The following is a 17972-nucleotide window of genomic DNA, read 5'->3' as shown; positions in this document are numbered from 1 at the left end:
AAAATACTTATGATGGCACACTATGTTACACATAACAAATTATTTTAAAATGCTCATAGCAACCAAAGAGATATTCCGTGCACCCTGCCATAAGATACTTCTGTAAGAAAACCTGTAGCAAATTGCAATACTGACCATGCCTAATACAAAACAGAAAATTGTTCCAGTATCCGTCTGGGGAGAGTTCCAAACCAGGGTTATCTAGGCATGGGAAGAGTAAGATAAAACTCATCTATTGGCTATAAATATAATAAAGTACCATCTGTTATGCATTAATGTAAAGTTCACAGGCATTGCATTTCTTCTGCTCTCCATTCTAAATGTAGAATTTGTGCCAAGCAACGGCCAAATTCTTCCAGGATCATATGTTCTGCAACACAGACTGAATGATGAGCTTTCTCTGCTTCTTCTGCCTGGGCCAAGAGGCAGCCACAGGTTGCATCAATAACATCCCAAGTGATAAAAGTGAAAGGGTGCCTGTAAATAGTCCAAAACAATTAATAAAACAATGGACAACATAAGCTTTACAATTAATAGAGTCACAACAACAAAAGCAGCATCAAATCAAGGCTTAACTCTAGGATTGTAGAAGTATTTTCCATTTATACCATGAATCTGCTTACAAAAATATACGCACAAAATTTTTACAAAGTTATTTTCTGTAAAAATGATCTCTATGAGACAGCAATAGCAAACATTCTTTGTTTTAATTATCAAACAGGTTGAGTTAGATATTCTGTGGTTACTTCAGCAATGGTTGAGGCCACCTACAAAAAAAGATCACAGTCTCAGCAACAATTTTGCATCCAATAGAAACTGCTTCTTTGTGTAAAATGAGCCTGGATGTCTCAAAGGATTCCCAGTATCTTAATTGCATGAGTTGAAAGGTGTCTATTGAGATGAGCAGTAAATGGCTATATTACGTCTTTGATCTGATTTTCATTTAGACAGACTAGCGTATTTAATTTTCATACAGACAGTTACGCTATACAACATCCATACCAGGACCACTACACTTAAGAACGGTTACTCCCCCAAAGCCGTCAGACTGATCAACACCTCCACTCATTAAGCCGAGACATTAAGAGAGAGACATTCGAGTTTAAAAAATGAAAAAAAAACAGGCAAAATTCACAGCTTCATAAACAGTGAGCACCGAGTGATAACAACAATAAATAAATAAAGTAGAAATGGCTGGCTACATTGGAAAGTTAGATGTGTTCAACTGCATAACAGATAACTGGATGTTCTATACTGAATGAATTGAGCAGTATTTTGAAGCAAGTTAAATAGCCAATGAGAAACGAGTGCCAGTGTTACTGAATGCAATAAGTGTTAAAGCATACAGTTTGCTAAAATGTTTTACTGCTCCAACCAAATCAGCTTTGCTGATATCATGAATGTAATGCAGGAACCTTTAGAACCAAAACCATTGATTGCAGAATGCCACAGGTTTCATAAGCAGAATCAAAAGGAAGGGCAGCTCATTTCAGCTTATGTGGCTGAATTGAAGAAATTGTCTGAGCATTGTGTTTTCAGTGATAGACTTTATGATACAGTGAAAGATTGTTTAGTTTGTCAAGTCTTACAAGAAAGCACCAAATATAGCTACTAACTGAAGCACAACTTGTATTTAAAAGAGCCATTGAAATCATACTATCATTGGAAACTGCAGACAGAGACACTAGTCAGTTGCAGTCAGGTACGAAAGTGAGCATGAACAAAATTGCAAAGTCTAAACAGAAACCCGACTGGCTAGAACAAATTGTCTTACCGTTGTGGCAGGGGTCATACACACTACACTGATGCAAATTTAAAGGCAAGACTTGCAAAAAATGCAACAAAGTAGGATAGAAACAAAGAGCATGTTAGGCAGACAAAAAAAAAATGAATTGCACAGGAAACATAAAAAAAGATAAAAATTCAAGTTGCAGTTTCAAAGAGTTGATGAAAAATCTGATAATGAGTGACATAGAACAGGCTAGCCTTGACATTTACACTGTGAAAATTAGCAGTAGACAAACAATATGGCTTACACCAGAAGTGAATGGAAAATTAATTACAATGGAATTGGACACTGACTCGTCTGTTTTAGCCATTCCACAAAATGAGCTTGTACAGCATTTCAAAGAAACTGAATTGAAGCCTGCAGGTATCTAACTAAGAAGATATACTGGAGAAAAGATAACTTGTGTGGGAATAACATTTGTAACAGTGAAATACAACAACCAACAAGCCACATTGAGCCTTTATGTGGTAAAAACAGGAGGGTCAGCATCGTAGGGCATGATTGGCTGAGACAACTATAACTTGATTGAAGATCCATCCACCATTCGCATGCCACATCACCTGCAATACAGTCAACTGAAAGTGAATTAAGAAAGGTACTGGATGATGCCATAGCAGTGTTCAAGGATGGCAGTGGAAAACTCAAATATATCAAGGTCAAAATAGTATTAAATGAAAATGCGACACCAAAGTTTTACAAAGTCCATCCTTGTACAATCCATGATAAAGTAGCAGGTGAGCTAAATCACATGGAGGCTGAAGGAATTCTTTTCAAGGTTGAGTTGTAGTCCATAGACAAGGCCAAGTGTCCTAGTAGCCAAGAAGGTTGGGTATATCAGGAACTCTGGTGATTTTAAAGACACCATCAATGCAGTACTGAAAATAGATCAACATCCTCTGCTCAGGATAAAGGATATCTTTTCAATACCCCTGCCTCAGCAAGGACTTCGACCTACTGCAATTTGCCTATCATCACAATGGTCTATGGCAGATGCAATCTCAATTACTCTTCACACGGCCTTTGATCACGTGGACAATACAAACACCTATGTCAAGCTGCTGTTCATTGGCTATAGCTCGGTGTTTAACACTACCATTCCTACAGTCCTGATCAAAAAGCTACAGAGCTTGGGCCTCTGTAACTCCCTCTGCAATTGGATCCTCAACTTCCTAACCAGAAGACCACAATCTGCGCGGATTGCTAATAACAGAATCAGAATCAGGTTTATTATCACCGGCATGTGACGTGAAATTTGTTAACTTAGCAGCAGCAGTTCAATGCAATACATAATCTAGCAGAGAGAGAAAAAAAATGAATAAAATAAAACATCATTATAAACAAGTAAATCAATTACATATATTGAATAGAATATTAAAAATGTGCAAAAACAGAAATACTGTATATTTAAAAAAGTGAGGTAGTGTCCAAAGCTTCAAAATCCATTTAGGAATCAGATGGCAGAGGGGAAGAAGCTGTTCCTGAATTGCTGAGTGTGTGCCTTCAGGCTTCTGTATCTCCTACCTGATGGTAACAGTGAGAAAAGTGGTGCTGGAGGTCTTTAATAATGGACGCTGCCTTTCTGAGACACCGCTTCCTAAAGATGTCCTGGGTACTTTGTAGGCTAGTGCCCAAGATGGAGCTGACTAGATTTACAATCTTCTGCAGCTTCTTTCAGTCCTGTACAGTAGTCCCTCTATACCAGACAGTGATGGAGAGAATGCTCTCCATGGTACAACTATAGAAGTTTTTGAGCATATTTGTTGACTTGCCAAATCGCTTCAAACTCCTAATAAAGTAGAGCCGCTGTCTTGCCTTCTTTATGACTACATCAATATTTTGGGACCTGGTTAGATCCTCAGAGATCTTGACACCCAGGAACTTGAAGCTGCTCACAATCTTCATTTCTGATCCCTCTATGAGGATTGGTATGTGTTCCTTCAACTTACCCTTCCCGAAGTCCACAATCAGCTCTTTCATCTTACTGACGTTGAGTGCCAAGTTGTTGCTGCAGCACCATTCCACTAGTTGGCATCTCTCACTCCTGTATGCCCTCTCATCACCACCTGAGATTCTACCAACAATTGTTATATTGTCAACAAATTTGTAGATGGTATTTGAGCTATGCCCAGCCACACAGTCATGTGTATACAGAGGGTAGAGCAGTGGGCTAAGCACACACTCCTGAGGTGTGCCAGTGTTGATCGTCAGCGAAGAGGATATGTTATCACCAATCTGTACAGACTGTGGTCTTCTGGTTAGGAAGTCGGGGATCCAGTTACAGTGGGAGGTACAGAGGCCCAGGTTCTGCAACTTCTCAACACTGGAACACCTGAGCTATATAAATCCCAAGGTCCGTTAGATTCCTCTAAAATGAATGCTTTTTTACGAAAGATTGTTTTTCCTAAAATCTCGGCTGAGGATCAAAAGATTCTCGATGCTCAAATTACTGAAGCTGAAATTCATAAAGCTATTTTTTCAATGCAATCTGGTAAGTCCCCAGGACTTGATGGCTATCCCGTAGAATTTTATAAAAAATTTGGAAAGTTGCTCTCTCCGTATATGTTGGAAATGTTTAAGGATTCTTTTGTGAAAGGTGACTTACCCTCTACTTTTTATGAGGCCTTTATTTCTTTAATTCTTAAAAAAGATAAAGATCCTACTGACTGTGCTTCATATAGACCTATTTCATTACTGAATGTTGACGCTAAGATCTTGTCAAGAATATTTTGGGTAAAATTATTTGTAAAGATCAAACAGGCTTTATAAAGAGTCGTTATTCCTTTTCAAATGTTCGGAGACTACTTAATATTAGATATTCATCCTCTTCTAAAATTCCACAATGTGTTGTATCTTTGGATGCTGAAAAAGCATTTGACCGAGTCGAATGGAAATATTTATTCAACGTTTTAGAGAAATTTGGCTTTCGTGTTAATTTTAATAATTGGATTAAAATGATATATAAAGCCCCTATTGCAACTGTTGTTACTAACAATTGTAGGTCTCCTTTTTTTCAGCTTTCACGGGGAACAAGGCAAGGCTGTCCATTAAGTCCTTTGTTGTTTAATTTAATATTAGAACCCCTTGCTATTGCTCTTCGTGAGGCTAAAAATATCCATGGGATATTTGTGAATGAGACCATGCATAAGGTCTCTCTTTATGCTGATGATTTATTGGTTATATATCTAACCCTGACGAATCCATTCCTGCCCTGTTAAAATTATTTAATGAATTTGGAGGTTTTTCAGGATATAAAATTAATTTTAATAGCAGTGAATTATTTCCTTTAAATGATTCTGTTTCTATATATGATAATACTCCTTTCAAACTTTCAGACTCTTTTAGATATTTAGGTATTATAATTACTAAAAAAATAAGGATTTTTATAAAGCTAATTTTGTTCCCTTAGTGGACTCTATGAAGTATTTATTTAGTAGATGGAGTCTACTTACATTTTCACTTGTTGGTCGTATTCATATAGTTAATATGATGATTCTACTGAAATTTTTATATTTATTTCAGAATATTGCTGTTTTTTTGACTAGGAAGTTTTTTGATCGGATTGATTCTATTATTTTATCTTTTATTTGGAATAATAAAAGACCAAGAATTAGTAAATGTCATTTACAAAAATTGAAAAAGGATGGAGGTCTTGTTTGCCTAATTTTAGAATGTATTGTTGGGCTGTTAATCTGCGATATATGTCTTTTTGGTTATACTGGGTTGATAAGACTGATCGGCCAATTTGGGTAGATCTGGAACTAAAAGTTGTAAAACAGTTTTATTTAACTTCGTTATTGGGGGCTCCTTTACCTATGCAATTAGGTAAAGTTGTTAATTTAAATTTATATCCTGTGATTAAGTATTCTTTACAAATTTGGCATCAGTTCCACAATTCTTTTAATCTTACAAAATTTAAACTTTGTAGTTTAATTTACCGAAATTACTTTTTTAAGCCTTCTTTGAGTGATCCAATTTTTCTACTTTGGAAAAATAAAGGTATTAATTACTTTTTGGATTTATTTAAAGAAGATAGATTGATGTCCTTTGAACAATTAACTGATAAATATTCTCTTTCATATTCACACTTTTTGCTATACCTTCGAGTTAGACATTTTTTACAAAAATATTTAAGTAATTTCCCTTACATATTGGAGGCTGACCTGATAAATACTATTATGAGTGTGACTCCTTTGATTAAGGGTTCTATTGGAAGGATTTATAATTTATTATTACAATGGGATAAGCGTCCTTTGTCTAAGATTAAACAGGATTGGGAAAAGGAATTTAATCTGACTTTTATGACGGAGGATTGGATGCGGATATTGAAGTTGGTTAACTCTTCTTCAATTTGTGCTAGCCATTCATTGATTCAATTTAAAATTGTACATCGTTATCATTTGACAAAAGAGAGACTTTCTAAAATTTTTCCTAATGTTGATAGTCATTGTGATAGATGTAAAACTGAGATAGCTACACTGACACATATGTTTTGGTCTTGTTCTATATTGGAACAGTTCTGGAAGTCGGTTTTCTCAACAATTTCTAAAGCACTTAAAATTAATTTACAACCTAATAAATTAACTGTGCTTTTTGGAATAGTTCCTCAAAATATTCATGGTATTTCTGTGTCTGACCAACATGTTATTGCATTTGTTACATTGATAGATAGGATGGACATTTTGTTGAAGTGGAAGGATACATCAGCTCCCACTTTGTCACAATGGTTCTCTCAAGTGATGCTATGTCTTAGTTTGGAGAAAATTACAAGTCGAACCTTTGAACCTTTATTTGATTTTGAGAAAAGATGGGGCTCATTTGCTTGTTATTATCATTTGAGTTAATTGATATAATTTTTCCACGATCTAATTGTAAACTCGTTTAGTATATTTTCTTTTCTTGCTGGCGGTTTGATGTTTATTTTTAGAAGCTTTTTGTATGACGCATGGCTCCGGGGTTGTACACCTAATGGGTTCTCTTTTTTTTCCCTCACTTTCCTGCTTAGTCGGTTTTTTCTGTTATCACAAAATTTTGTTTTCAATCTTTAAGATGATGGGGTTTTTTTGAGGCATTGTAAGTGTTGTTACTTCAATGTACTCATGTTATTTTTCCTATATATATATATACAATAAAAAGATTTGAAAAGAAAAAGGAAAGAAAACAACACTGGAACACCTCAGGGATGTGTGCTTAGCCTGCTGCCCTAACTCTGTATACTCATGATTGTGTAGCCAGGCATAGCTCAAATACCATCCATAAATTTGCTAATGATACAATCATTGTTGGCAGAATCTCAGATGGAGATGAGAGGCTGTACAGGAGTAAGATATACCAGCTAGTTGAGCAGTGTCACAGCAACAACCTTGCACTCGACAGTAAGACCAAAGAACTGATTGTGGACTTGAGAAAGGGTAAGACTGCGGAACACAAACCAACCCTCATAGAGTGATCAGAAGTGGAGAGAGTGAGCAATTCCAAATTCCTGGGTGTTAATATCTCTGGTCCCAATATACCAATGCAGCTATAAAGAAGGCAAAACAGCGGCTATATTTCATTAGGAGTTTGAGATTTGGTTTATCATCTAAAACATTTGAAAACTTTGACAGATGTACCATGGAGAGCATTCTGACAGGCTGCATCACTGTCTGGTGATATTAAATATACATACATATATATTTACTGTAATTCTTTTTTTCTATATTTAACATGTATTGCATTGTACTGCTGCTGCAAAGTTAACAAATTACATGACAAATTCTGGTGATATTAAACCTGATTCTGATTTTGAAAACCGGTCTGCAAGGAAACAGTTCAACAAAATGGACTTAGCTGAGGCTTATCTACAGATGGAGATGAAAGAAGAGTCCAAAGTGTTTCTCACCATAAACACTTACAAAGGGCTTTATCACTATAATAGGCTTATTTCAGGAGTAGCATCTGCATCTGCACCTGCACTCTCATAAAAAGCAATGGACTAGGAGCTGCAAGGCTGCTCAGTCACTCAGTGACATCATCATCACCGACAAGGATGACAAGGTACATTTCCAAAACCTCAAAACAGTGTTAAAAAAATTAAAAGACTGTGGGCTCAGAGTACATTGCAACAAGTTTGCATTCTTCAAACTAAGCATCACTTACTGTGGTCACATCATTGACACACATTTCGCAAGTGTACTGAGACAATTCAAGCAGCGGTGAATGTCCTAAGGCTAAAGGATGTGTCACAGCTGTAGTGCTTTATAGGATTTGTCAATTACATAACAGGTTCCTGTGAAACCTGACTACAATGCTCCACCTCTTGAATTCATTACTACAGATCAGGAAAAAAAATGGGAATGGACAAAACAGAGGGAGGTGGCTTTCCAAGAGGCTAAGGAAATGGTGACAAAACACACTATTGGAAGAGCTACATGCGAGTCATCTAGGCATAGTCAAAATGAAAGTGTTGGCTCGAAGCTTTGTCCGGAGGCCTGGGATAAATGAGCAGATCGAGCAGCTTGCCATGCAATGTTCGGAATGCCAACATGTCCAGAAGAAAGGTGTCCACAGCTGTCAGAACCACTTCCTGCAGTTCCAGAGTCAACTCCTGCAATCACCACGGAGGAGGCCCCAGAACCTGAGATTATTTCATAGCCACAAGACCCGCCTGCCAAGCAGAATGACACCGCCCCCCCCCCGCCCCACCCTTGCCTGTCAGGAAAGGTGTTATCCCACAATGATGAAATCTTTAGGCCTGAATGGGACAATTTAAAATTTACCATGAGTGTATTTAGTATTTCATTAATATTTGAGTGATATTGTAAATATAATAATTTACATAATTCATGATTAATAACTCAAGAAGTATGTGAATGGCATACATCATTACACCACCACATCAAATACGTGAGTCTTACTAAAGAAAAACTAAGTAGATGTTATGCTGGGCTCCTGTGTTTTTCATTCAATTAGATTCTGGAGTTATAAAACGTTATGATCTCTATCTTGCAAGCCTTTCATGCATCTTCAAGGATATCTCAAAGTGTATTACAAACATGGAGTGCAGTGCATTCATTGTTTTAAGTACATAAATTGGCTGCTGAATTGTAAACCGCCATTTTACCGCATCATCAGTTCCTGCACATTGTTTCACTTGGATATCTAGTTGTCGTCTTAGATTTTCATGAGTCATTATCAATGATGAATTGTGGATGATATAGAAAAATAATAACACCAGAAAGAAAACCTCATACCTGATCATAGTTTTGAAGAAATGCTTAGACATCCTATGATTTATAGTGTATATCTACTCATTTTCCTTTTCACTTTTTTCTTGTAAAAATAGGTCAACAGAGGTACAGAACTAAATATATAAACATAAAAAGGAAAAGAATCCAAATGTGTAACACCTTTCAGCATGTAGACAAAATAGACCATATATGAATGATGCTTGTTTGTGGGGGGATTATCTTCTTCAGCCATGGTGAATGGGTATGGGAATCCAGAAACATTTAGGAAATTATTGATAGCTTGTATGCTGGTTATTCACAAGAAGTTGTTTTTTTTTTCTCTACCCTTTCACCTGAATAGCATACTGATGTTCAGAATTGAAGCTTAAGTGTGAACAAAAAGCATACTGCAGCTGAATGAATCTCAGGAACTGTAGCAATATGCCATGTTAAAGTAGATACAGTGGAATTTGAAGAGTGAAAAATAAATTCTGTTCAGTTACCGCTCTCTGGTCATTTTCACTTGTTTTCCATAGTTGAGTATTTCAGGAAAGAGTTTTGTTCTAGGCTGACAAATGTTTACGTCACTGAGATCAGGAATACTCATCAGCGTTCTCCTCTCAGGACTCTCTTCATAATTTCTGCATCCAATACACTTGCAAATAGAGGAGCACATTATTTTTGCCTGACAAAAGAAAGGGCAATGTTATCCATTATCCCCCATTCCATGAACACTCATGAAAGCATAACACATGCAATTCCATTATTATTTAATTCCCCACAAATTGAATGCATAAAATTACATTCCTTGACAGTGGAATGTAATTTAATCTTGGTTCGCTGCAAAATCAGCAAATTGTTGACTCCATCTTGACCCAGTGATTTAATATACCCTGTCAAAGAAAGAGGAGCTGTTGTTATTAAAAAGTTTGATAAAATACTATCATTCACATTGAACATTACAAGGTATCTGATATGATTTTGTGGAGAAAGGATTCTTCACAGTATTTTTACTGAGTTTTTATTCTTTAAATTTGGAAGGTTTTCGGAATCAGGTTAGCATGATCTAGTATCTTGTGATTAGCAATCAAGATCTAATCTTCTCCATACTTGAAGATGCCAGAAAATGACAAGTTGACTATTTTGATAAAAACATTCAATCCACTCTATAATATGACCTGGAATTTATGTAACTTCCTTTCCTGTTCTACTATATCTCTATCTTTGATTCTCTGCAATTTTTAAACTTGGCTGAGCACTGTCTCACTCTCTGGTGGCAAACCTAACCCTCTGATCCAAATGTTAATGGATTAAGATTTTAGCTATATTCTCTATTCTTTTCTACCACATGGACTACTGGTAATGTTTTATGAGTCCAAGTGAATCTGAAGTAATTGTGCTGACAATAGGGTACTAATCACTTATTCATTGAATGTCTACAATGCTATTGATATTGATAGCATAGCCTGTTTAAATTAAAATCTACCACTGCTGCTCGTTTTCACCATCGCTTTTATCATTATTTCTGGAGGCATCTCTTTTTTCCCCTGACGTTTATTACATTTGCTGATCTCTCCAAACATAGATTTTCCACTCGACAGTTTGCATTTCATTCAAAATATTAACTCATTTTGTCTGATTCAGAACAACTATTCATGCTGGCTTCCTTACTCTCTTTTCTCTTACTTTTTCCTTGCTTTGCCACGTATTTCTCAGTTTTACAACATTTACAGTACAGTAAAGCCACATATTTTGAGAATAGCAACAGGATGGCGCTAACTACTGCCTACTAAGATCTAGTGGGCTTTCTGTTAGTACAGTACCCTCGTACTGGCCTTCCTCTGCTGCCACCTGCAGGAAATATTTGTCTTCCAAGAATAGTGAAATTATTACGCAAATAAAAAGCCTTTAAAACAAAAACCTTTTGAGTTCTCTCTTCTATGTGGTGAGTTAATGGATGATCCGTGGCCTAACGCATTATAGCCACCCACGTCCTGTTTTCCTTAATATATTTGATCAATAGTCTACTGATCATGTTTAATATTAAAATTGACCCAGCATCATTTACCATTTCTTGTAGAGAGTTCCACAGTGACTACTGTTTACTTGCAGAAGTGTTTCCCAGATTTATTCCTGAAAGATTTGTTCTACATTTTAGACTATGTCTCTCAGCCTAGATTCTGCAAAAGTGAAAATAATATCTTGCTCTCTTTCTTACCAATACTCCTTGGCAATTGTGGCTCCAGTTATAAGGAGAGATTAAATAGGCTGGGTTTGTTCTCATGGAACATAGGAGGCTGAGTGGTTTATAAAATTAGGAGGGGCATAGATAAGTCAGATGGTCAGAATATTTATTCAGAACAGGGAAGTAAACACCAGAGAGTGCAGGTTTAAGGTGAGCAGGGAGAAAATTAAAGGAGATCTGAGGAATAAATTTTCACAGAGAAGGTGATATAATGGCAAAGTTTAAAGGGCACTTGGAACTTAGATATGAATGGCATAGAGAGATACAGGGCTAATGCAGGCAAATGGAATTAGTGTAGATAGGCATCAGATTTGGCGTGGATGAGGTGGACTGAACAGACTTTTTTCAATACTGTGGGATTCAATGTTTCTGATAACTACAACCAAATCATTCTCAACCTCCTAAATGACAAGTAATAAACTGAGAATTAGTTTAATCTGTCCTCTTTGTCATCAGATATCAATGTGATACATCAATACTACACTTCTTTCTAAGACCACCTCTACTTTCCTAAATGTGGGGCCCAAAAGTGCTCACATGTTTGTTGCATACAGACTTTCTTTAAATGAAACTCAAATACTACCTTTTGTGCTTCAGGTGTGAAGATTATATTCCATTATTTATTTCCTGTACCTATCTATAATATTTTAATGATCCATGCACATGTAATCCCAAAAAATATTTGGATCTCCACATCTAATTTTCTCTTATTTAGAAAGTACCATCTTTCTACCATGTACCATCACACGTGTTTACATTTAACTCATTTTATTTTAGATGCGTCAGTATGTTTGATCTGCTAGGCAGCATTGGTACAGTCAGTAGAACCCCTGCCTTACAATGCCAGAAACCCAAGTTCAGTTTTCACCATATATACCGTCTGTTTAGAGGTTGCTTGCTGTCTAGTTGACCAACTGGGAGTTCCAGTTTCATCCCACATTCCAAAGAGGTGGAGGTTGGTAGATTATGTGGTTACTCTACATTGCCCCTAGTGTGTAGGTGAGTGACCGATTTGTGGAGATGTGGGTGAATTAAAAGCAGGATTAATTTAGGATTAGTTTAAATGGGTGGTTGATGGTTGATGTGGACTTGATGGACCAAAATGCCTATATCTGTGCAGCAGTCCTTTCTGACTCTCTTAATATTTCTTTGTATCTTAAGTCCTAGCAAAACTTCTGCATGGAGTGCTGCCTAATTGCATGTCAACATCAAACTTGGATCTGTGACTGACTGTACCATTATCTGAATTGTTCAGAAGCACAGATTGCAGCACATCCTCCATACACTTCATGTTCTTTATTCCTTCCCTCTGCTGTTTCACTGATTCCAGTCAACAAGTCAATAATTGAACTTCAGTTCCATGATCTCCGCGAGCTTACAGTCTTATACAAGGAATGTTATCAAATGCTTTCTGGAAATCCCTTTGTATAACATACAAAAGCAATCAGCTCTTCAAGAATTTCAGTCTGTTGTGCAGCAATTATTATGATTTAGTATGATGTTAAAGATCATTTGAACCTCAGCACTTTTAAGCTTTTCAATGGTTTTTGCAACTAATGGTCTTGTTGACATCAAACATCTGATTCTAAGATGATTGCAGTGGTATCTTGCTAAATCATAATTGCTGCAGAACGTACCGGGCAAAATAGACTGAAATTCTTGAAGAGTAGCATGTCATGGAAAGGCAGTTTCAGGAAGTATTTGGTAACATTCCTCATATGAGACTGTAAGCTTACAGGTACATTGATAAATTGGTTTATTATTGTCATTTGATTGAGGTAAAGTGAAAAAACATTGTTTTGCATGCCACCTATAATAATTATATTAATGCACTGAAGTAGTACAAGGGAAAAATAACCATGTAGAATCAAGTGTTACAGTTACAGGGAATGTCCCAACAACAGCTCCTATATGTAATCTTCCATCAATTTGGGCCATAAGGCCTATTTCCCTGCTGGGTAACTCTTATGACTCTAGATGCCAGAATTGTTATCATTCTTACAGTATAATGATTAGCAAACCTTGATCGCCTTGTCATCACTGGAACAGGAAATATTAGGCAAAATGTTAAAACTTATTTTTCTCTTAATTTACATATGTTTCCAGCAATTTTGTTGCCAATATTGATTCTACTTATCATCTGGGCATTACATCAAGCTAACACTATTTTTTTGTAGAACTGTTCTTTTAAGATGTTATAAAGGAGAAAAAGAAGACTTCACCAATACCATGTGGCTCACCTCATAACATTCACAATAATTTTTTAGACATCCTGAGCGTTTACAGTTACAGCCCTTGTTGTGCCGTAACTTGATTTCTCCCAGCATCCCTTTTCCTATTTTTGGCCTGAAGGCTTCAGGGTTCCGATCTAAACAAGCCTGAAGTAGCAGAAAGATGTTATGTGATAGAAAGTGCAATTTTTTACTGACTTTTCTTTCAGCTCTTAGATTAATAGTTAGACATTTCTATATGTAAGTCAATGGATATTGTCACCCGTATATGCCAGTTGTCTGTATTTCACCCAAACCTCAGACGATCTGCTGTAGCGTTTCGTCTTACATTTGTGAAAGTAGGTGAGTACCATTCTGCAGTCCACAGTCCCACGGTTCTTTTCAGAAATCAATGGTTCTACACAATATGGAAATTAATTTTCATAAGTTTAGGAATTTCCATCCACTGTGTAATGGACTTCAATGCTCAACACCCAGATCTACCAGAGATAGGAGTACAGGTCATTGGCTAGTGATAGTCAGCAACCAGAAGCTTTGTTACTTGGCTTTAGTTTCAAAATCAGATGTTGTATTAAGTCATTTTCACAATTATGCTCAAGTTGTGGTAAAGGGCTTACACAGGCAAAGAGATGCCATCATTTACTTCTTGGATTCTGGGAAAACCTAAGTTTAGAATGATGTGGGTCTCTTTCATAATGTTGCTTATTATTCATGAGGATTGTAACAAATTGGTCTGTTCATGCATGCAATTTAGTATTTGACTGCTTAAAGAATCCATTCATTACAGACATGAAGCAATTAGTACTGTATGATCGTTAGATGAGCGAATTGCTGGAAGTTGAACAATTTGGAATGACAATCTTAAGAGAAAGGTTGATAATCTTTACCCTACTTTGTGTTCTGCATTTTACACCACAATATCTATTAATAAAGCCACATTTTTTTTCTGGGACTGATTGTAAATTCAGCCCAGATTAAAGGGATGCTAGGCTTGTTTTAAAACAATTAGCTAACAATGCACAATAGCTTGGGGGGGGGGGGTGCAATATTCCCATCCTTAACAACACAATTCATGCCTTGTATTACCCACAACTTGGTTTTATGTGTTCTGATGGTCTTCTTCCTCTTGCAGAATGTCCTGTGACCATTCACAGATATTAGTGAGTACTTTACATCACAGATGAAGGAATCTTAAACTCCATTTCCCTGTTTGAAAGATAGCTTGAATTGTGAAAGCACATGTGCACATCTACGACTTTAGCATTTTCCCTACAGTTACATAGACTCAGCAGGGAGAGAGTGGGTGATCTTGAGACAAACTAGGAGAGTACAAGCATTGCAGAAATACTATGAGAGTGTGAAATCTGAAGTAAATGCACATTTTGCATGATTCAGCCACATGAGATTGGTAGCATGGTCACAGGTCTTTGATGGTGTTAGGCAAATTGATAGGATATTCAGAATGGATATGGAATACTTGGGAACAACGGATGCTAAAGTAAGATGTGCTATTATTTTACAACTTTCAGGTGATACTAAACCAAAGAATTGTGCACAATCCAGACACCTTACAAACAGATCTGAAGGATTTAGAGATGTACAATTACATGGGACATAAATGGCATATTAAAGGTTGTGAATTGCTGCAGAGATGATTTCAATTGGTTAGAGGATCAGTCACTAGCAGATACAGTTTTAAAGTAATTGCTGAAAAAGAGATAAGGAGAATTTGGAATGCATTGCCTAATAGGATATGAAATGTTTCTAAATAAGAGTTGATCATTACTTAGAAAGGGAATGGTGGACAGGATTATGGTGTTGGAGCAGGGACATTAAATTAATTAATATCTGTTGCTGAAAATTTGTGCAAGAACAATGAGTCCAGCTCTTGTGCAGTGTGATTCTACCACTAGGAGAAAATCAGAATCGTGTAGTAAAGAATGAAGATTTTAAGAGAAATTCCAAAAAGGTGAACAGTTTGAAGGGACCAGAGGATCAGAGGGGAATCTAGTGATGTAGTCCACATTGCCATTAACCTTCAGTTAAGTGAAGAGATTGAAGTTGAATTCTTGGAACAGAGAACATCAGGAGGAGATCTAACAGAGGTTTCCTAAATGATGAAAGAAAGACTCTTGACTAGTGTAAATGGGTTAGTAAACTGAACTCATAATTTAAAATAAAAAATGCAGGTTCTTCCAAGATTATAGCAGGGTTACGTGTGTGTGAGCTGTTAGCAAACAGGCCAGTCTGCAAATTGGAAAATACAACTGCTAAATGATTCCCACATGAGAGAAGATGTCTGCATTCCCACAGCAACCATCAAATCTGTCCCAGCGGTCTACCAAATGCTTGCTCATATATATAGTCTGCACACAATAGGATGTTTGTAAACTGGGAACCACCTATTAGAGCAATTAAGGAAATTATTTTGCACAGATTTGTTTAAGTTATAGAATGGACGCTGAGAATTGTAGAAGGATCTGCATTGGAAAATTTCAATAATCACTTGCATGAGTATGAAAAAAATACTAATTTGTCAAGAGCGTGAGAGTAATTAAAATCGATTGTCTAATTTCTTTAAGGAAAATTATAGCATTTTACTTTGATTTTATATTCAATATGAAGACAATTTTACAAATGTCTAGCTGTAGAAATGGCATGAAAAATCCAGTTCCTACTATGCTCTGTGGTCATAATCAAGAAGTCCCGTGGTTTAGCACTCTGATATAGTGATGCTCTAGAATAGCTAACACAAAATGTTTTTCGGAGATAAGTGCTCAAATGATTTTCAGGGTCAGAATAGGCATTAGAACATTGTATGGATGTAGAATAGTTACATTTAAGCTAAGATCTAATCCAGGCATCTTGATTTCATAGAAGGAAAGTCTTTCTTTAGCTGGCATTAACTTCCTTCACACCACCAGGCAAAGTAGTCACATTACAACATTACACTTCAGTGACTTAATTAATCAGTGTGCTGTACCACAGAAGGAGAAAACATTGTTTGATCTCCAAGATAAAATTAAAACGATGGCATCGTTGGTGAAATAAATTAAGGTACAGAGGATTCCAGTTAGTTGCGACACATCAGGACCAGTACTATATATTTTGCTGCAATTAAGCTGCCCCAATTAGCTGAAGTTTCATGGAAACATTTAAAAAGGTATAAAAAGGATAAATTACCATTAAATTGAGTAAAAAATGTTATATTTAAATGAAATACAGAATAAATTAGAACATTGCCAGAACTTCTGCAGTGCTATAGAAGTGTGTATTAGTTCCCAATAGTTATCAACGGAGGAATTCATTCGGTGTATGCTGGTGTGTTCAAAAATTTTAATTGACTATAAATCAGGGGTCCCCAACCTTTTCTGCACTGTGGACCGGCCGACCGGGGCGGGGGGGGGGCAGCGGTGGTGGGAGGTAGGGTTGCCAACGGACAAAAGTAGCAGTCAAATACGTTGTGTTTACCCCGAGAAAGACTACAATGACCATGAAGCCTTGCGCGGGCACCAGTGCGCATGCGTGTACATGCCAATTTTTCCCTACAAATCGATTTTGGCGATTCTGTTCGGGGGCTGTTAATCACGACTGGAATATAGGTGATAAGTGGCTAATACACTCAATTTCGTTTCTAAAAGGGTTTATCTAACAAATTTAATATTAAACACACAGCACATATTTTCCTCACATGAATATAGTGATAAGTCAATTATCAGGGGAGGACAGGGGAACTTGAAGTAAGTATTGAACGAGCTTCCAGTAGAAGTGGTAAAGGCAGGTTCGATATTATCATTTAATGAAAAATTGGATGGGTATATGGACAGGAAAGGAATGGAGGGTTATGGGCTGAGTGCAGGTCGGTGGGACTTGGTGAGAATAGCGTTCGGCACAGACTAGAAGGGCAGAGATGGCCTGTTTCCATGCTGTAATTGTTATATGGTTATAAAAGTCACATAAGTCAATAGCATCATAATATTTTAAGTAACGTTTGAATATTAAACACATATTTTCCCCGTATGAACATATTAAAATCATTGCAACACACCAATATCGCTGAATCAGTGGGAGCCCTGGGCTTGTTTCCCTGTAACGAGACAGTCCTATCGAGGGGTGATGGGAGACAGCGATACTCGAAGGGGGTTCCTTATGTCCAGTCTATTCCGCAATTTGGTTTCTGTTGCATTCATTGCAGAAAAGCCTGCTTCGCAGAGATGTGTTGGAAATGGAAGCAACGTTTTCAGTGCTTTCGTGGCTATCTCAGGATATTTAGCCTTGACTTTGATCCAGAATGCCGGCAGAGATGTTATGTCAAACATACTTTTCATCCCGCCGTCATTTACAAGCTCGAAGAGTTGATCTTTTTCCCGCACTGACATGGATGACCCGCGGGTAATGACCTCGCATGCGTTCAAGCTCAACATTGCGTGTGACAGGGAAAGAGGAAAGGTGCAGCTGACTCCCATCGCCAAATCATATCGTTTCCTCGCAGCCCGGTAGCA

At 37.0% G+C, this 17972-nt stretch overlaps 1 protein-coding gene across 1 annotated transcript in view; it reads right to left on the bottom strand.

Moving 5' to 3' along the window:
* Positions 1-284: 284 nt before the first annotated feature.
* tesmin (testis expressed metallothionein like protein) overlaps positions 285-17972 on the bottom strand; it is a 92184-nt gene continuing 74496 nt past the window's right edge. The window contains exons 7-9 of the mRNA XM_063061472.1: positions 13480-13617; positions 9498-9679; positions 285-477 (exon numbers count right to left, since the gene is read on the bottom strand). Of these exons, the coding sequence (XP_062917542.1) occupies positions 285-477; positions 9498-9679; positions 13480-13617 (513 nt within the window). The remainder of the gene's footprint in view (positions 478-9497; positions 9680-13479; positions 13618-17972) is intronic.

Source organism: Mobula hypostoma, chromosome 11 (genome assembly GCF_963921235.1).
Source record: "Mobula hypostoma chromosome 11, sMobHyp1.1, whole genome shotgun sequence".
NCBI classification, from domain to species: domain Eukaryota; kingdom Metazoa; phylum Chordata; class Chondrichthyes; order Myliobatiformes; family Myliobatidae; genus Mobula; species Mobula hypostoma.
Note: the sequence above shows the minus strand (reverse complement) of the source record. Positions and strands in the feature narration are given on the sequence as shown.